This window comes from Balaenoptera borealis (assembly GCF_965194805.1).
Source record: "Balaenoptera borealis genome assembly, chromosome: 8".
Taxonomy (NCBI): Eukaryota; Metazoa; Chordata; class Mammalia; order Artiodactyla; family Balaenopteridae; genus Balaenoptera; species Balaenoptera borealis.
Genome location: NC_138865.1, coordinates 6,759,168 through 6,780,941, shown reverse-complemented (window position 1 = coordinate 6,780,941; position 21,774 = coordinate 6,759,168). Strand labels below are relative to the sequence as shown.

Below are 21,774 nucleotides of genomic sequence, written 5' to 3'. Positions count from 1 at the left end.
GACATACATACTATACAGTACCCATTCCTACATGTATTAGAAATAAATAAAAACCACGATAAAATGAGTATGGATTTAAAAAAATCCCCTCCCACCCCAATACATCTGCACATTCTCAGTGTCGCTACTGCTTTCTTCACTCTTTGAGTGAGTAGTATAAACAACCTGACATTTTCACTAGGTGAACCTTGGGATTATTAAAAAGTAAAAATTAAATATATAATGTTATTGGAGCTCAAAAAGTGTTGTAGCTTGTAAAACTGACAGGGTTCTTTTGCTCTTTAACGCTTCCCCAAGTGCCTGTCAATGATGTAAAGCTATGAGGAATGAGTAGCGTGAAACGCAGCTCCAAAGGCTTGAAGTTTTATTTTTTAGGGAATGTATTACATGTTAAAACATTACATTACAAAGCGTTAAAGTAAAACAAACAAACAAATATAGAACTACTTTTTCCAACTTAATAGTCCTTGGCTTTGCCTAGAATTTTCATACAGTTGACTTTACTTCTTCTTACTTCACCTTACGCATTCTTAGTGTTTCTATTTGACCTCTGTGCAGTTGTATTCACAGCGCACAGTACAAGTAGGGCCGCACCAGCTGCTGACGCCTTCGTGGGCAGTATAATACATTACCTTTCATCCCACTTATGGGAGAATTAAGGGGATGGAGTTAGTGAAAATTCCAGTTAACTACGGGTTTAATTATGTAGCTCCAAATCTCTCCAGGACCCCCCTCCCTTACTTTCTCAAGACCTTCAAGTTAATCAAAAGGGGCTGGTCTGTGGTTACCAACTACTAATTACCTAAGAGGGAAAATTTTTTCTACTATTTCTAAGAGAGTTAGAATAATAAATAATTGCTCTCTCTTCAACAACTTCAGTGAAGTCAAATTTGCTTTCTTTTTCCCCAAAGATTATGTTGTCAAAGTAGTAGAGTGAGATTCTTTGTAAGTATAAATGTCTGGTGGTGTTATGTGTTGATGTCATTAGTTCCTGTTTAAGTTGTTAGATAAAAGTATGAAAAAAATTTGGATTCCAAATTTCCACTAGATAATATAAGACATCTTTTTACTGTATTTTCAATAGAAACTTATACTTGGCACACTTAATGTATATCAGGAAATTTAAAATGTTTAAAATCATCTAATTGGTATATATGTACACTAACATAAAGGAAAAAGGAGAGGGAGGGGAAAAAGAGACCATGAGAAAAGAAGATGATCTTTTCTTCTCTCTTGTACAAAAAAAAAAATTTCAAAACCACTTCTTTTTAAAATTAGAATTGAGTTTTTCAAAAGGGAAAATATGATCCTATGTTTTACGGGAAATCACATATCTTAATAAAAGGTAAAATACTGGCATGTAAACCACAAGGTGGTGCTACAACTCCATGCTGATGCTGAAGTTTTAGAAGTTTAATTGACAAAGTAGTTTCTTTTGTAATCTCTTGATTTATAATTTTTTTACAATTGGAAAAATAAAGCTAATTGGATTCATTAATTCTAGAAATGTTTACTGAAACTACTAAATTCAAAGCTGTATGCTAACTTCAAAAGTTCATAATTTTAAAGTATGACGACTACACATGTACCTGTAGTAGAATATTAAAAATGCCTTCTTAAAAGTTATCTCTACTTAGAATTTTAACTTACTATTAATGTTTCATAGGTGACAAATATCAAATTACATTTATATAAACATAGGAATAAATAAAAGAATTTATCTAGTATTTTAAAATGAATTTCATTTTTCTCTTAATGTAACTTCCTCTAAGACTTCTTTCTCTCTCTAGAAAGACATATAACTTCCCATCATTTAAAAAAACAAGAAACAAAAAAACCCTCACGGTGTATCTTGTAACACAGGAATGGCCACCATCTGGGTCTGAGCTGCTGCTCTTCAAATGTGTTATGGAGTAGAGCACTAAAATACTCGGCCCATTTTCACCACTGTCCAGCCTGCTTTCAAATACAAAAGGAGAACCATGCCCTAACTTCCTCAACGTTAACTGCAAACGTGTTGCTGCCTTTTGACTGAGCGTGAAATAGCTGTATTTTCGCTGTATTTCAGTCTCAATGAGCATATTTAACTTTTCACTGCAAGATATTCGTCAGTACAGATGGCAAGATGGTATGTACGAGAGCCTCCTGGGGACAATATGCAAGTCCCAGGTGGAGTGTTTCCAACCGGATGTAAACCACGGTCCTCAAGCCTGTACTTTAAAAAACTACTTAGTACGCTGCCAACAAATGTCAACACAAAAATACAGTGCTGGAATGACTTCACGCTGCAAAAGAAATGTACTGGCACCTAAGTTTTCCTAAGAATAGGAAAAGAGTAAAGCGGTATAATCACAGCACAAAAATATTTACGTATTTATTCAACACTGAATGAAAAAGCTAATATACCAAATGGAATTCAAACTCTAATAAAAATATTACAGTATACTAAAATTGCAGAGAGAACTCTTAAAGATATACAACATGTACAGGAGCCAAAGTCCTAGAGAAGTTCATGCAGAAAATTCTATAATTAGTGATTTGGACATTTCAGTAACTCTGCAGTTTCTTCAAACCTGGAATATAATACGTAAATAATATATTAAGTAAATAACAAATTCATAGTGACGCATAGGAATTAGGTTGCTGCAGTTATGCTTTTGAGCCTTAAATAAATTTCACTGCTTATTTATAGGTAGTTACTGTTAATAAGTATACTATGGCCAGAAGGGGAGGAAAAACAACTAGAGTCAATTATGCGTCTTTAATTCTTGAAGCATAAGTTATTTCAGCACATCTCAAATTTCCAAAAAAAAAAAAATTATAGTCTTTTAAAGTAGCAGGCTGCATGATGATCTTACACAATTTCATTTCATATTTTCTTTCAACTGTTCTTTAAAAAAATCATGTAATTTCATATTTGTACTAGATAAAAGTATCATATTTAGTACTACCATACCAACAATTTTCTGAAAAGGACTAGCAATACTTTCACAATACTTAAAATGTCTCCAAACCATCCATCTACATACACAATTTAATATTTTGATAAAGTAGTTATCAAAAATAGATAACTTCTTGATTAACTATCAACCAAAAAGATCACTGCACTCTTTAATCTGCAATTAATTCCATTAACAATGTTTTACATCACTTGCTGGAAACAAAAACAGTGACTCGTCTCACAAACACATAACTGGAGGTGGATTTATTATCCACTGGAGTCCTGAAGGAAATTCCACACCTGATTGAGAGGCCTTCAAGGTTTGAAACACACATGCACGTTCTCTATATATTGTAATCCAACACGATTCCCTATAGAGAAATGAACTTCTGGTGCCCCTTTCTGTTACTTACATTTTTTTCATCCTTTCCATTTTCTGGATTGTTGTTTCCTTTAATTTAAAAAGCAACAAATTTAGGCCATTTCTCAAAGTAAACCATAATCAAAGAAGGACCGTGAACATATAAAACACAGTCTAAAACATTGCATTAAGTACCGTTTATTTATCACAAAGAATTTTTATGAGATTAAGATTTACAGCTTCACTATTTTTCTTGCCCGTGGCTTCTACAACTAAATCTAATGCTTGCTCGTTCTCCTGACCTTACAAAGGAAATCACCTAAGTAGTTGTCAGTTCTTCTTACCTCCGAAATCTCTCTCAAACCACAGTAATTAACAGTTGAGGCTCTGGGAGTTGAATCGGATGATACCATACTATAACCAGAGGACAAAGGAATATTTGCTTGCCTTTCCTCTTTGCTTTTTCTATCTGTGGAGAAATTAATTTTTAGGTTACCATTTCCTTTCATAGTAGAGTCAAATATCTAAAATTGTATGTATAGAGGGAAGAAATGTAAACATCTCAATATAAAATGCCTATGGTCTAGATGAGTTTTTAATATTCTTTTAGGATAATGACCTGCATATGGAGATCTGGATGCTAAAAACTGGTCAATAAAAATCACAAAAAGTAATATTATCTTTATCATGATAGCAATCAATTGAATATGCAGGTTAATGTATTTTTACATAAGCTACTGATCCGTGTATATTCTTTTCTTAAAATGGTGGCAACTATTAGTAAAACTGACTATATGTACTTCCTAAAAATCAGGAAACATTCTACCCTGAGTTGATATGTATGGAAAAAAATTGCTTAAAATTCAGGTTCACAGATTTATTACTCTAAAGAACTGAACAACTTTCCATTTCCAGTATCCTGATATTATTCAACAAAATGATGGCAAGTCTTTCCTACCATCGAATTGAATACAGAACATCACAGAGAAGACAAGTTCCTGTCCAAACAATCCCATAAGCCCTATGTTTTTAGTCCACGGTACATTTGGCTGCAAAAACAAGGCCAAAAAAAAAAAAAAAAAATCAGGTACCCATTTAAACTGGTTTACGTAGTTTAACTGTAAGCCTACACAGACAACCTCAGTCAGGGAACAAAGTGTTAGCACATGAGAACTCTGGTCTCTCATGGAGCCACAGTCTCTCCTGTCTCCTTCTCTTGCCTGTTTGCTCCATTCCTCTACTTACTAATGGGCATGAACTTCACCAAAAGCATTCCCAACTTAACATGATCCTCAGATCAGACTGGTGAACTGTTGCTCTCAACATCAAAAGGAATTCAAACCCTCTGCTTCCAGGTAGCATGGAGAGGTAAGGTGTAATGTGTCAGGCTTTATAAATTTGACTCAACTGATCCGGGTCAGATTATACATTTTTTGCGACTAGGTATTCAACTCATTCATAATCTATAATCCATTTCAGATAGTGGTCTATCTGCTCATCACTGTTAAGTCCTAGCATAGGACTAATGTGTTAAAAGTATGTTCTGTAACCTGTTATTTAAAAAGTACTAAGCCCAAACAGGTGAAATCGAACTTGGAAAAGGCAGTGTTTTGCAAATAGCAGGCTTCAGTATTCTTTCAATGCATAAAAACTTGATTTCTACCATATACAGATAGATACTGGTGACAGAAGCACAGACATTATGCTAGACAGACCATAAGATAAAGTTCTTGCTCTCAAGGATCTTAGAGTTGAGCTTTGAAATTTGTTGAGTAATGAATGAAGGATAAATGGAAAAGAGTCAACTTTTACCAAATCTGATTTGTAGTCTATAATAAATCTACTGCCAGAAGCAGCATGTCAAATAATTATATTTAATAACCTAATTATTGAACTTGTTTTCTGTGCAATGAAACTGGCACGTGCACTGAATATGTAGTGTTGAAGAGAAAACGTCAAAGCTAATTTGCCTCTTTTCAAACATGTCCCATCGTTCAACAGCTGTGTGGCCTTTGGCAGTTATTTAATCTCTCTTCCTCATCTGTAAAGTATGGATAATAATAGCACTTATCTTGCTTTGAGAAGTAAATGTTTTACTATCGCAGTTGGAACAGTGCAGGCCCGTAGTTACCACTACAATGTGTTGTTGTTAAATTGTTATACACATAGTAGCTGAAAGATTTAATGAGGTTAAACACCCACAGATTTTAAAATTTAGCTTCATTATGAATTCTCAACTGGACAAAATATCTCTTCTGCAAATATGATTTAATTACAAACACGACAAAATTTAGACCTTTGCCTTTTCGAAAAGTATAAGAATCAAAAAAATTAAAGCTTTAACTGAAAAGCAGCTCAGAAATCTTATCCCTGCTGCTCCGTCACAATGAAAATGTCAGGAGCCTAGTGAGGTTAAGTGACACAGAGAAGATTTGTCTTAATTTTAGGTCCTTCTCATTTTATTACCATCAGTGAACTGTTGAAATGCAAGAGGTTTGTAACACTTTACAGGTTACTGACAAATGTGTTTTTTTCTCTTACATATATTATTTACATATGCAAAAGTTACTACTTAAGTCTAAATTAGAAACTTTGGAGGTCCATTTATTATTCTAAAGCACTTTGCAATTAAAAGAGTAAAACATCTCTAAAAGTTTGCAATTTTGTACACTGGAATTTATTCAACTACTACATGTAAGACATGTAAGTTGGCTTTTCTAGCAATCCTTGACTTATAGTCTGTAAGTTTGATATTTTCTTTGTTTTTAGGAGCTTTGCAATTTCTAAAAAAATAAGGTTTGAGGATAATTAAAATGACCAAATACTATAAAACCGTTTTTGTGAAAACTCCTTACCGTATCACCAATTCCAGTACGCCAAGAACTTACCCGGACTGAGACTATCCATGTCGCTACTAGAAGCACAGTCTTCACTCATCTCATTAAACTCTATATATTCATCATTCTGGAATGATACAGTTTAGTATTTAGAATAAAATAAAAAGATATGTTCTCATTTTATGCTCTTACTGCTAAGCATAAAATATATAGATGACATAATAAATACTTACTTTTGATTATTTTATTTACAAGCAAAACATAAATATCCCTACATATAAAAAATGATCTTTTAAATGTGGAAGGAGAGAGAAAACTTGAATCTACTAACTTTCTAGGAAGGAGAGACAGACTAGGACCAGAAATGACGTAACTGTCTCTAAAAGCTCAGCTTACAAGTCTGTCAGACTATCTTATTTGATGAAGAGAAAAGCAATAGTCACAACAACCATCACCAAACAGGGTGTTCCTAAACAGGACTTCATCCCAACTGAACACTTCCCATTACCTAAGTATTCTCTTATTTAACATTCCAAATAAGAGAATAATAATGAACAAAGGAATTACTTTATTGTATCTTGAGATATTCTATAAATGTAAAGGAAAGAAAATACCTTTTTAGATAAAAGCATTTCTGTTTCAAGAAGAGTGACACGACTTAGAAGATCAGCCCAGGTTTTTTCATTCACCATCACTTTCCCTTTCATTTTTTCTTCCAAAGATTCTAATCTACTTTCTATGCAAGTCAGTTTCTTCAGCTTTTCTTGGCATTCAGCAAGCATAGTCTGTAGTGCAATAATCTCAGGATTGACTTCTGTATCCTAGAATGATTAGAAAGATTAAAAATATTACGCAGATTAAAATTCCCATAATTCAGTGTATTCCCATTTCCACGTGTTGTTTCAATAGTTACAACAGGTAGGACAGCATGAGAGTTAAGAGTGCTACTTCTGGAGCAGGCACCTTGGACACTTAAACTAGCTCCTGCAAGATGCCCGATGCCTCAATTTCCTTAAATTAAAAAAAAAAAGATGACAAGAGTGCCAACTTCATTTGGGTCTTGTAAGATTAAATGGATTAATTTGCATAAAGCTCTTAGAACAGTATCAGTTTGTACTATAAAACTGTAAGTAACTAGCTTCTTATAACTAGATCTAGCAGAAAGCTAAGAGGAAATGACCGAGAAATGAGATTGTTCCGTTTGCTATAAACAGGAAGTAAGCCTAATGGTCATCTGGTAGTTTTTAAATGCCAACTGTATACCAACATGTATAGAAGTCACAAGACATAGAAGACGGACAGAAAAAGAAGTTTTAACAGAAGCAGTAGAGACGAGACACTATAATGGGGTCTGTGGCAACAAAGTAATAGCAATGATATCCCGAGAGAGAGAGAGAGAGCAAAGGACAGCAAGGGCCCCAAAAGGAAAATGAAAAGGTGGTAATGCACCATTTTTTTCCATTCATCAATATGGGGAAGAGGTGATAAAGAACCTTCACTAAACAAAGTAGTATATCTCTATCTCTCACCAGACTGTCAATTCCTCGAAGCCAAGTCCTATGTCTTATTCATCTTTGCATTACCCATGACATCTCTCCTAGTACCCTAAACATAAGCAGCAAATAATATCTTTTGAATTATATTCAGTAAGACTTATTGATTCTTAAGTAATGGTAACAAAGGTAACATGCCATGATCAATAATTTAAAAGGCTAGAAATGTTCCAAAGATTAGATCTGAAATAGTCATGTATATCAAAGCAAGAAATATTGGCATCTATTAAAGAAGTCCCAGATTCTTACTTGCTGCTCACACTTAATTTCAGGAACCTGTAATTCAGGAATCTTTATTTCAGCAGCCTTTAAGTCACAAATATCAAATGCTTCATTAACATCTGTTACTGTATCTTCAGGAATGTTAGCACCATCTTCATTGTACAGATGCCGGATCACCACAGCTTTCTTCTGCACAGAGAAAAACATGTCAGAGATGCTTCCGTGTTCTCCACCATTATTTTAAACATACACGTAGTAATTTTTCAAAAGAAACATCCTATCTCCCATTTAAGATTTACAGAAGTTTAAATTACCACATATGCATATACCAAATATTACAAACTTATTATTTTAGGTGTGATGATACAATTGTGGTCATGATTTTTAAAAAGCATTCTTATATTTTACAAAAATATTGAAATATTTATTCAGTGATGTCTGGGACTTGTTTCAAATGGTTTCAGGTTTGGGAGAAAAGATGTTGGGAAAAGTGGTTACAATTAAGATGAAACAAGATTAGCAAAGAGTTGACAAATTGCTGAATCACAGAATGGATACTTTTGTACAGGTTTGAAATGTTCCATAAGAAGAAGTTATTTTTAAAAGGTTAACACACTATTCACAGGTAGATAATCAAGAACTGGCTTTATGAGTAGGACTCATTACAATTTTTTTTTTCTATTAAACAAACCACAAAACATAAGACTGTCAATAACAATTCAAACTAAGGGAAAGTCCTGAGAGTAAAGGCACCAGGTCAAACCGCATTTACGTAGGACTCTTCTGCCTGCTTCCTTTTCTATGGGCAATCTGCGTATGAACATGAACTCAGCACATGTGACAAAGAAGTCACAACTACCACCCCAGAGAAGGCACTGGGGAGGAGACAACTTGCTTCAGTATTGACTCAGTTTTTCATGTAAACAAAGGAATGCACTTACTACTCCAACTTTTCTCAACTGGAATACTTTTAATAACTATTCAGATTTCTGAGAATTAAGAATTTGATGTAATTTACAAAATTTTGATGGATAACAAAGGAAACATTATTTTACGAAAATTAAAAAGTCTAATGTCCTCAAATTTTGTATCTTCCTTTGTTAGGACAATTTACATCACCCCTCAGCCCCCATACTGAAATAGAAGATTGAAAAATGCATTCAGTTCTATCAACTCATACTTAGTAAGTCCTTACAATGGACCTAATCCTGTGCTAAGCACAAGGAATATAAAAAAAATCAGTATAAGAAAATCCCTGTTTAGATCAATTCTAGTTGGGAAAGGATACAAGACACTTACATTCCTTTTCATATTGCCCTCATCACCTGGAGCAAAACCAGCATATTTTTTTTTAAAGTTACTGACATAAGAGCTTTTTTCTTACAGTTAAATGTCACTACTTTTTATAATGGCATAAAGTATAAATATCTTCACAGATTCTGTTTATATAACTCATATTTGAATTGGGGAAAAATAATTCCCTAGATTTTACTTCAGCCAAAAAATACTCACATTCCTTTATCTAATGACACATCGGTTATTCATCTGGTAGTCTATCCTTCAATCTCAAAGGGCTTGCCCAAGGTGGAAGACAGCTGAAAGTATATTTACCATTATAAAATAATATTTTGGCTTCATTTTCCCTTAGAGATGGAAAAACTATCCCTAAAGGCATTGGACTCATTCAGCCACAGGTGCTTGAAGCAGACAAGGGCAGGGAAGATATCTACCAACAAAGAGAAAATATTCAAAACACTACCCCAAAACCAGATTATAGATTTAAGGAACTATCAATCATTGGATAATTCACAGTCCTGGTATAGAAATATGAATGTATGTAAATCATGACCTATCACTGTAAGTAAAGGGAGGGTCTTTAGGAAGACTAGATACGTAATTCAGTGCAAATGTTCATGATCGCAAGAGGCAGAATTAAAGATTAGAAATATAAAGAGAAAGCCTGTTCAGTTGTACGTTTCTACCCTCTTCTTATAACTTTAGGGATGTTCCCAGATAATATATGATATGTACTGTTAAAAATCCTTACACTCTAATGTCTAAGCAGAATGTTTTACCAGATGCTAGTCAGAAAAGTGAACCTTGTACGTTGGATTGACTAGGTAGGTAACTCTTAACACTACACGACACATTCTCTTTGTATTTTCCCACCTTTCCTGAAGTCATAAACCTGCCAGTGACGTCAATGCCCACAGGTTCAGTTGATGTCTTCTCAGCGCTTGAACAAGGTTCTGACTTAGCAGAACTGATTTTTTTCCTTTGTTGTGATGGAGTCTAAAAAAAAGGTATTAAGATGTCATAAATTGTGTGGGAAAGCATGATGTATATATTAAATTCCTCTATCACTTAAATTTTCATATGAAATGTGACTGCCAAATAATGCCGAGTCTAATGAGACTACACATCTTTTGAAAATTACAAAGTGATGAAAATGTATTATGTTTGAACTATTAGTTTAGGACTAGTAGCTCCAAGTCACAAGTGTGCAAATACAAGTCACTAGTATTTAAAGCAAACATCAGGCATTGTAAGGTTACCCAGACCTGTGAATAGCGCAGTAATTGCACTATGCATTCATTTGCTGACTAGGGTATTGACTTTATACATTAAAATATAGCAGCTTAGCCTAAGTTAAAATCTATTAATAAAATTACCTTCTCAAGACCACTCAACTCCTTGTGCTTTTTCATCACACAATTCAAAATATCACATATAATTTGGATTTTCCATTCTGCAAATCCACACTGGAGAAACTGCTTTTTCGTCAAGATTGGTTTATAATTAAATTGATCACGAAGAAGCTGTAAAGAGGAAACAGATCAATGTAATACTTGAGAGCAATTTCTTTCAAAAATCCAAAATTATAAATGACCACCTGGTCAGGGATGTACTGCCATTTTTGAGAGGAGAGAGGAGAGGATTAAGCCATTATATATCGGGCACTAAAGAAACCTGTAGGGGTGCTGTGAGTCCTGACCAGGTAAGAGAACAGGTAGGAAACAGTTAGCTAGGGATGTACCAGAGTATAGATAGCTGTACAGAGAGATGGAAAAAGATATAAAAAGTTCAAATATCCTCACAGGTACTAAAAAAAAACAAAACTCCTTAGCTCGCTGAACAAGATTACTATAGCAGATATCAGAAAACCACAGTTCTATTTGTTTATAGAAATCATGACTTGATTTTTAGACAAGTCGGTAGGCTACTGAGTTTCGATTTCTCATGTATAAAATGAGAGATACAGATTAAACCAGTAATTTTCAAAACCTACTCTGTGGACCCTGGGATTTCCTAGAAGTGCCTCTCAGGCTTCCATGGAAGCTTTCTGGGGTGAGAGACAAAGAAAGGGAAGATTAAACAGAGACTATATTTAAAGGCTACCATTTCATCAAACTCTACCTAAAAAAGAAAAAAAACAAGATTTGATTTGATAAATGGGCTTTACTATTTTTTTAAAAAGGTTAAGAAAACCACAGTACATGAGCAAAAATTAATGATACAAAGTAGGGTTCTGAAAAATCAAACATGAGATTAAGTTCAGGATACATATAGTACAAGTGCAGGTACTAGAGTAGATAATAAGACATGGTTTCAGACCTCAAGGAACACAAGTTGTTCCAACATAAGTTGTAGTTCCTTCTTATAAACAATTAACTCACAATTTTCTGAACAACAAACTTTACTCACTAAAACCACATTTCTCTCTAACTTCTGCCAGTATACCAAATTTTACTAAAATTTGATATAAAAAAGGCAAATGATAACCAATGACAATTACCAGTCCTCATATTTATTAGAGTATGAAACATATAGCAAACTTGAATTGCATCTTGATTATAACAGGGACTGCATTTACATGAGATAAATGCATCTGAAAATACTCTGTCAACTATGTATGCGGCATATATTTGAGTTACAATAACATTAATCTTAAGAAAACCATTCAGTGACTTCTAAAAGCATTATTGTTTCATAAATTCAAAATACCTTGTAGACAGTATCTATGAAGCGTAAGTCATTCTTTGCTATGAGCTCTACATTGGAGTCCACCAGAAGTTCTGCTACATAAGGTGAATATGAGGTAAGGGAATAGCTGATGATGGGCAGAGAGGCTGCTGTGTCTCCCTTTACCAAACTGTCAGGAAAAACAGAAAAAGATTTTCAATAAGCTTAATTCCACAAAGTTGGATAATCAGGGAAATAAAAGAAATGCTGTCAAAAACTCATAATTTAACACAATAGCCATAATAATTAGGTGATGCACAAGACCCTTTAGATTCCATCCCCTACTCTAAACCAGTGTAGGCAAATTAACTATGAAACAAAAACTCTTTAGTACCAACAGTCTATTTACCACAGTATTTATGGATTTTCCAAAGCTTAGCCTTACTCGATCTACTCCATTTTCTCCTACTAATAAAGCAAATGTACGGCCTTACAGTACACAAGTAGGCTTTCTGGTTTTGCAAACACTTCTCACATTACCTCACTTGCTCTTTATCACAAAGGCAAAGGGAAAATGTTAGGAATTCTAAGTTACAGATGAGGAAAACAGGGCTGGAAAAGGTATCAACTGTGACTAAGCTGACCAGTTTACTATCTTCCCCTGACATCAGGCCCATTTGGAATCTACCTTATTAGCTTACGCTAATTCCTCCAGCCTAGAACCGTATCCTACTCTTCTGTTATCTGTCATTCATTCTTTATGAATCATCAGTCAAATCTCAAGCCTCCCATGAAGCCATCTTTCTGATCCACAAGGATCTCTCTCAGAACGACTCCCCAGGTGTTCAGTATCTGACACCTGATGCTCTGCCTTGTACTGTTGTCTAATTGTCTCCACACACAGATCTTGTTTCTCAAGGAGAAGCGCCTTCACTGATTCTCTCACAAGGCACAGAAAGTATTTGTTCAACTGATGCGATAATGTACTTACTTAAAACATTTGTTTTCCACAAAATTCAAACATATACATAAATCTCCCCATCGCTGCCCAATTTTTTTCAATAAGGCAGGGAACAAATATGATAAGATTATATTTTGTTTTTTGCAGGACAAACATAAATTGTTTCTTTTTTATGTTTATGGGTAAAATTATAATTTACCCAATGAGAAAACTGCTCTAGCAACCTTGTCTCTCTGTAAGACAGTTCAAAACAGGAAATGAAAAAGTACTTTTTTAGAGCAAAATGTGTCCATTTTATCCACATTATGAATAGAAAACAGCCAGGTCTGCATTTAATACCTCTTATGTTAAACAATCTCAAAAATCTTGGTTACTTAGTTTCTAAGGACTTAGACCAGAAACAGTAAGAGAAACAGATATTATAAATTGACAGGCCAACACGAAAAACAGCAGATGTCAGGAAAAAATTTTAAAATGGCAAAAAGTATAAAGAATCAAAATACGCGGAGGGTGTGTTTGTATGTGTATGTGTGTGTGTCGGATCGGGGAGAGCAATCTGAAGCAGCAGCAGGTAGCACTGCCCGTCTCAATAAACCCTGCAGACATTACTATCTTATAAGGTAATGTAAACTTGTTCTTAACGATACTCTTGGGTCAATAAGAAAATCAAATGTTTGAATGCTGTATTCAGAAGACAGGAGAATCATCAGTATATTTTAGAATTATTCCTATGCAAAATGTCTTTTAAAATGTTAATACTTAAAGTGGGAAGAAGAAAACTTGGCTACTCAAACTGATTCAGCCGCTGCCAGTCTGGATAGTAGAGATTTCCCTGTTTTGAGGAACCAATACATGACTGGTACACACTGTGGGAGCAGACTAGGGAATGCCTTCTGCTTCTCACATATGATGCTCGTAATAACAGTCATCAGAGCTAAACTTTCCCTAGTCTCCTCACTATCCATTCACTCGCAGCCTTCTCTTGGTTAGCTTTCCCTAGTTGACAAGACTATCTAGGATTCTACTGGGTTAAACCAACCCAGTTTCACTCACTACTTGAACATATGCCTAATCTGGACTTGTCCCTCGACACAGTCATTGAATAAATGTCTAATTAGCTTCTAAGATGTGCCAGGCAGTTCTAGATGTGGGCAGTTCTAGCCGCAGTGAACTAAACAAAAGCCCCAGATGTCAGGCTGCATTCTAGTGGGGGGAACATTTAACCAGTCAGCCATCCCAGGGAGGAAGAAAAAGAGGTATTAAACGATAAGAGGATGATGGGAGTACCGTATTAGGTTGGCAGAATTAGAGAAGAAATGTACCTTGCGACATTCTACAAAGGCGAATAAGTCACATTTGGAAAGTGGAAACTAAAGCAAAAGGTTTATGTGAGATAGCTTAATAACAATCTTCAAGCATGGTATAAATTGTCATAAGAAATCTATTAACTAGAATCTTCCAAATCAAAAAGGAATACCACCCAACTAAATGTGCGAGGGTGGTAAATTACAGAACTAATGAAATCCATTACACTTCCATGAGATTAAACGTTGTACAGAGGCCACACCTGATTCTAACAATATTGTGCTTCTACTTCTAAAAGTTGTTTTAAATCTCTTGAGTTGGAATTTTTCATTAATTCCTACTTAGAAACAAACTCCTTCCTAACTGCTTTCTAAAATACCTTAGTCATTTCAAGGAAAAAATTTAAAGGACCCAGATAAAATCTGGATTTTTATTTAGATACTCCCCTCATGTCAAGCATTACCTCACATCATTACTGAAAATAATACAAAGAAGTGTGATATTGTAGCTCACCCTATACAATCCACCTCTCTAGGATAATTTAGCGAGCGAAGCACTTGTTCTAGGTTCCGTAAGCTTCTTTTTAAGTCACCTGTTGCCATTATTTAACATTCGATTCAGCTCCAGCTTTGGAAATTATCTAATTTTTCACCTAAAAAAAAAAAAAATCCATGAAACACTGTTCAACTCTTTGTATTTTTGAAGCTTCTCTAATCTCTTTTGTTCAATCTCATACACACTTACCATATTTATCTTAGTTATTTCTCACCTAATTTATCTTCCCTACTGGTCTAGTACTGTCTTGTATCGTCCATATATTCCTGAATGTCAGGTGTACTTTTCCCCTCAATATTTTTTCATTAAAAAAATAAGTTTGCCTTATGTTTATCTTCTAACAATGTGTCTGATATTATATGACACTCTCCCAAACACTTAATGGTACAACAAAGTACAATTTGGGAAGACATATCACCCTAAAATAATCTCCATCAATGGCTATTTTGGATGCTTATAAAGGGTACATAATAAAAATCAGTAAGAAATGGAGACAAAGAAATTTAGCACAGCTTTGGTCAGTATTCCCAGGGTTCCGAACTTACATAGTTGTAAATCAGATCGTTTGCTTAAAAAATAAAAATAGATAAGTTAAAAAAAATTCAGAATTCAGCTGGTTAAATATGGCAGCTGGTTAAATGCATGTTACCTTCATTACCTTTTCTAAACACCACTAAAATGAAAGTAAATGATTAGAAACCATGTATACTCATCAGGGTAAAGAAAACTAGAGGGGATTCCACATGACAAAGGATGTGTCAACAAAATTTTGGAAGATGGAAAACAGATGGATGAGTGATAACCAACCTAGCAGAGCAAAGGTAGGTCAATCCCATCCTCCTATTTAGGAGGAAGCCAACAACAGCAACAGCTTCAGAAATGAGGGGACCTGATACTTCTGAAAGGCTGAAGGGTAAGGCCAGGGCCTTGAAAGAAGAATGATTATTTGAAAGTCCGTATAAGAAGCTGCTGAACCCTGGATTTTCACTTTCCCTCTGCTTCCCCTCCCACCCCCCCACCCCCAGACACATATAACTTGCTCAGCTAGGCAACTACCTCTGATTCCCCAGGTTTAGCAATGAGTTTTTAGAAAATGTCACCACAACCCATAAAAAATTTGAGTTGGAATTCATTAAGATTAAACTTCTGTTCTACAAAATACACTGTTAAGAAAATGAAAAGACAGGCTGCAGACAGTATATTTATAAAACACATTCTGGATAAAAGACTTGTTTCCAAAGTATACAAAGAATTCTTAAATGTTAAGAGTAAGAAAACAAACAACCCAATTTAAAAAAGGGCAAAATATCTGAAAATCTCATTAAAGGAGATACACAGATGGCAAATAAGCATATAAGATGCTCAACATCAAATGTCTTTAAGTAATTACAAATTTAAAAAATGATACCACTGCATATCTATTACAATGGTTAGAATCCAAAAAAATGACAGCACCAAATGCTTATGAGCATACGGAGCAACAGGAACTCTCATTTTTGGTGGGTGGGAACGCGAATCGCATAGCCATTTTGGAAGACAGTTTGGCAGACTCTTACAAAGCTAAACACCATACAATCAGCAATCGTGCTTATAGCTATTTACCCAAGTGATCTGAAAATTTAGTGTACATACAAGATACTGCACGCAAATGTTTACAGCAGCTCTGTTCCTAATCACCCAAAACTGCCAGCAATCAGGATGTCCTTCAATAGCCAAATGAATTTAAAAAACGAACACATCCACACAACACGACATTATTCAGCAATAAAGAAAGAGCTATAAAGCCACAAAAAGACATGAATGAACCTTAATGCATATTGCTAAGCAAAAGGAACCAGTCTGAAAAGGGTACATATTGTTTGGTTTCCATTTTACGATATTCTGGAAAAGGCAAAACTGTAGAGACAATAAAAACTATAGAGATCACGGCTGCAAGGATTCAGAGGTAAGAGGGAGGGTCACATACAGTTAATGTGCAAAGCTACCTCACAGAGGGGGTGGATGGAAAAGCTGCTAAGTAACTTTGGGAATGAGTGGAGTCTGTGAGACTAAAGGCAAAATGAGCTGCACGGAAACACCATACTCTGGTGTATAAAGTTGTTTCCCATGTACGTATGGGTTAATTCTACATATATGCTGGAATTGAACAATTAAGTAAATGGATGGCTAAATAGTAGAAGCCAGGATTCTCACTGCTGGAGTGGGAATTTACAGATAAGCAAGGGGACGAGATTGGAATGAGCCATGCCTCATGGTTTAGAGTTAGACACGCAAGTATGAACTCATGTTTAGCTTAATATAGATGCAGAATATGTGTAATGCTGGCTCCCTGGAGAAATGGCCAATTCTAGGACTGGGGCAGGAAATATACGAGATGAGCCTGAGGCATTATATAATTCTAGAATGTAAGAAATTACACACAAAACAAACAAACCAATCCCACACGTATGTCATAGGGACACAGGAACCAAATGAAACAGCTTCCAGTGGTCAAAGCTGAAACAATTTGAACAGCAAAAACAACAAAATCAGGCATTTGATAAAATTCAACATTTAGGATATAATTCTTAGGACATTAGGAATAGAAGGGAACTGCCTGCAGTCATCTACAGGATATCTACAAAAAATTTACTGCAAACATCATATGTAAAGGTGAAGTATTGAAAGCTTTCTTCCTGAGACTGGGAAAAGGCAAGCTTATCCACTCTCACCATTTCTATTCAATACTGTACTAGAGGTCTTAGACAGTACAAAAATACAAGAAAAAGAAATAAAAGGAATAAAGACTAAAAAGGAAGAAATAAAAATGTCATTAGTCACAGACAACATAATTGTATTTGAAAAAATCCAAAAGAAATCAAATGAATTTAGCACGGTTGCTGGACAGCAGGCCAATATACAAGTATCAATTGTATTTCTCTGTATTACCCAAATAATTTCTAAATTATGTTTAAATATGTTAAAAAAATATGTGTAAATAATTCACTAGCCTCCAATATCATAAACATGTGAATAAATCTAAAACGGATCTGTAAGACCTCAAAACAAAAAAAACAGAAAACTTCACTGAGATAAATTAAAGAAGCCCTAAATAAGAGGTCTACATCCTGAGCAAGGATTTAAAGACTCAATAAGTCGATCCATAATTCAATGTATTCCCTCCATGCCACGCCTCCCCAAAACTCCCTGCAGTTTTTTAAAGGTGGAAATTGACAAGCTGATTCCAAAATTTGCATAGATATGCAAACGATAAACAATAAATAACACAATGCTGAAGAAGACCTAAACTGGAAAATTCAACCACTGGATAATGAGACTCATTATAAAGTTAAATTTAGAATTATTGAAAATATCTACAAACAGAACAATGGAATGGAATAACGTACAGAAATAGACCGTGCATACATTGACACTAGACTTATGACAAAGTTGATGCAGAGTAGCCCTGGAAAACGGATGGTCTTTTTCAATAAATGGTACTGTGTCGACTGAATATCCAAATGGGATAAATAAATCTTGACCCCTTGATGTAAAGGGTACCTCACATCCTTCACAATTAATTCCAGGTTTGTTGTTGAAGATCTACATGTAAAATGTAAGACAAATAGGCTTTCTGGAGATCACAGAGTAGAATATCTTTATGATCTTCAGGTAGAAAAAGATTTCTTGTCTTACAACTGATAAAATGAACCACATTAAACTTACTAACTTCTGTTCATCAAAAGATACCCTTAAGAGAGTGGAAAGAAAAGCCACTGAGTGGAAGTTGATACTGTCAATATACATAACCAACAAAAAGATTCATAGCTAAAAGAAAACCCTATAAAGTAATAAGAAAAAGAAAGACAACTCAATAGAAAAATGGTAAAGAGATCTGAACAGGAACTTTACAAAAGAGTAAATGTGAAAAGATACGCAACCTCATTAATCATTAGGAAATCACAAAGTAAATCCAAAATGTGAGGTTGCAGAGCATTTGAAACAAACCACAATGCTGTGAAAGGGTAAATTAGTACAATTACTTTGGGAAACTTATTAGTGATATCTACTCACATACTCAGGGCCCATGAAACAGCAATATGATGCCAATGAATACGAATAACAGAATACGTGTGTACATTTATGTGCACCAAAAGACATGAACAGTATTGGGGATTTTAAATTAAATGGTTCATTTTTTTAAATCTCAAAGAAAATGATACCATGGAATTATATTTTTAAATGACTCATTTTATTGCATCGGGTAGGGCTTTCACTAGATTCTCAAAGGAGGTTATTCCCAAGGGAGCTTCCTAAACTAAACAGGTAAATAAATGGTTAAGAACTTTTGCTAGAAAGAGACAAAGGGCGTCTAAACTGTAAGTCAATCAGCCAGTGAGGCAAAGCTCAATAACACACTTAAAAATAGCTAGTATTTATAACTGTCCACGGACACTTCATAGAAGGAGAATAATACATAACAATACCTTGAGTACTGAATCCTCTGGGAATGAAGCTCCTCTAAAAAGAAGTCACTGACATTAAAAACAAAACAGAACAACCCATAAATCAGGTGAAGTAGTTAGTACGGTCATTTCCCCCTAGTCAACACCCCAGCAGCTGCCTAGGATACAAATCACCTTCTTACACACCTTCCTTATATCTATACATAACCAGAGGTGGGCTAGCAATTTGCAAAATCCTAAATTTAGTAAGCTTTCTATTTTAAGCCACTGGCCACCCAGCTCTGTACCCTTTCCTCCTCTTAAAGAACATAGAATCTTCCTGTTCCAGGCTTCCTCTCCTTTATCAACACGGTAAAGAACACGTTCTTGAATATACTTTTAAATGCTCACGCGTGGGTTTTAGTCAATATTTTTCAGCCAATCAATTACTTCAACTACACACATTTTTAGGCAGAGGGAATTTCAAGTAGTGTCAAATGGGAGGGAACTAGAAAAAAGAGGAAGTGATCCTAAAAATCACATTCTACAATATACTGGCCAAGAAGGGTAAACCTTCTTTAACATCTTTTAGGATGACTGGGGGATTTATGTGCATATGGAAGCAGTTAAAGATGACTTCCCAAGACCAGCCTTTATTTTCCTGGGAAAGACAAAGTGGGAACTAATCTGGCTGTTGAATGCAAAAAATATATATTCTTGGGTGTTGCCCATGGCCAATATAGTAGGTGTTAGCTTGTTTTAAGTTCCATACCCACGTATCGTAACACAATTCTTCTAAGGGGACCTTTTCTCCTAAGACATTCTATAACTTTAATATAAATTTTATCTCTTCCCACAGACTTCCTTTAATCCTTTCAGATATATGTTCCATCTTTGTGGTACACGGAATTTTTGTTTTATTTAACACTTTATGGTATCTTTCCATCCTTCCTTTCTCTGAAGTCCTGTAACATATACCAATGTCTCATTATTTCTACCTTTGGTAATGGAATTTCTGACAACAAAGTATGTCCCTGGAACACATCCTCTTCAGTACCAGCAGAATAAATATTTTTAAGAAGAGTAAGATACAAGTAGAGCTGGGATCTGTACGTGAAGGAGATAAGTGATAAACAGGATAGAAAAAATAAAGGGGTTAAAAAATTTTTGAGTACTATAGAAAAAAATTACAGCTACTGCTCTACATTTTTATGAAAGGCTTTACTGTTCTATTATAAAACTGAAAAAAACACTAGAAATTAAGACATTAAAATGAAAGCCAATTTAGGACTTGTGCACATTTTAACATAGTTTCAGACATGAAAAGTAACTTTTTAAGAAATCGCTTAACATTTTCGCTTTATAACCCTTATAAAAAGAAATTAAAAGACAAAAGCATGTATCACTCAGCTTGTAGCACAGATTCAACCATTAAGATGGTCTCAGTATTGCTTCCTAGCTTCCTCCAGAGAGTTCTCTGCTACTAGTTAGGTCTGCCCCACTGAATTCATTACAGGAGACATCGTGGAAATGGTATAAAATAGCATTTTAAAGATTTTTAATCTAGTTGAATCTCACTGCTGTTAGAGGTCATTAAATGATGCCTCCCAATGGAATGCCATTGAACTCAGTGATTTTTGTTCAGAATGAAGCAACTACACCGACTGGTGTAATGATGACGGTCGATGGCGAAGAGTTTGTGACAGCTCATAACGCTAAATATTGTCTATCAAAATTAGAGGAGAAAACTGGGGAAAACGGGGAGTAAGGGTCAAGTATATAACTCTGTAGGATTGCTGTGTTCACATATAAAACCGTTAAAAGGTTTGTGGATAATTTTAGAAAAATAGTCTACTACAGCCCTAATTCCGGAATCCAAATTTCAAGATTGATTTTTGTTTAAAGGGAAAAATCTATAGTCCTGTAGGAAAGTGGAGAAACACTGAAACACTAGGGAAATGTAAAGCAAGGGAAACATCAACTATTCTCAGCTCTTCCTTCTCATCAGCCGGATTGCTCCTCAGCTCAGAGGCTCCAACAGCAGGAATCGGTCCGTCTAGGACTTCCCCACCCTAAGTCACAACCTCATCTGAGAAGATGAGCTCTTCCCACTTCGTCGTTATCAAAAGGATATCCCAGTCGGGTTCATGGGCAAGGCACGTCTAGCGCTCTCCTCCCCTGCACTTGATTTAAAAGGATGAAAAGGCAGCCCTGGTCACTCGCCCCAGCCGGGGCCTCGGTTACGGCAGCGGAGAGAGGCGACCCCGGCCCATCCCGGGGCGCAGCCCCGCCTGCTCCCTCGCGCTCACCTAGCAGCGGCCGAGCAAAGAACGGGCTCCAAAGGCCTCCGGCCCCGCACAACGGGCAGAGGAGGTGGTAGCATGTGCAATCCGAGAGCCCCGAGAGCCCAGCCTCCAGCAACGACTCCCTGCGGCCCGACGCCGATGCCGGGGCGCGCTTCTCCCGCCGACCGTTTGTATTCGGAGCAGCGGGTGGAAGCCCGCCACGCACCGCGGCAGGACCTTCCAAGCTGCCGGCTCCCCTGCGCTCCTGGATTCCCCGCTGCAGATTCCACAGCACGTTCGTACAGAGCCCTGGGAAGACTGACCCTGCCGAGAGTCTTTTCTACGTCCAGTCCGATTCCAAGGTGCA

General features: G+C 35.7%; 1 protein-coding gene across 9 annotated transcripts; it reads right to left on the bottom strand.

The window, feature by feature from the left end:
- Positions 1-347: 347 nt before the first annotated feature.
- On the bottom strand, positions 348-21,684 carry CEP44 (centrosomal protein 44). 9 transcript variants are annotated; one of them, XM_082403591.1, is made up of 13 exons: positions 21,432-21,684; positions 20,121-20,229; positions 19,165-19,212; positions 14,657-14,795; positions 11,920-12,067; positions 10,587-10,733; positions 10,084-10,206; positions 7,942-8,103; positions 6,754-6,960; positions 6,191-6,266; positions 3,647-3,771; positions 3,355-3,392; positions 348-2,573 (listed from the first exon to the last, which is right to left on the bottom strand). In XM_082403591.1, exons 4-13 carry the CDS (start codon positions 14,743-14,745, stop codon positions 2,531-2,533), a joined length of 1,158 nt encoding a protein of 385 aa, XP_082259717.1. In that variant the 5' UTR covers positions 14,746-14,795; positions 19,165-19,212; positions 20,121-20,229; positions 21,432-21,684; the 3' UTR covers positions 348-2,530. The 9 variants fall into 9 exon arrangements, with proteins under 9 accessions (XP_082259717.1, XP_082259715.1, XP_082259718.1 ...); XM_082403589.1 differs by lacking the exon at positions 14,657-14,795 and having other exon boundaries at positions 21,432-21,611; XM_082403592.1 differs by lacking the exon at positions 20,121-20,229 and having other exon boundaries at positions 21,432-21,482.
- Between the last annotated feature and the right edge of the window lie 90 nt (positions 21,685-21,774).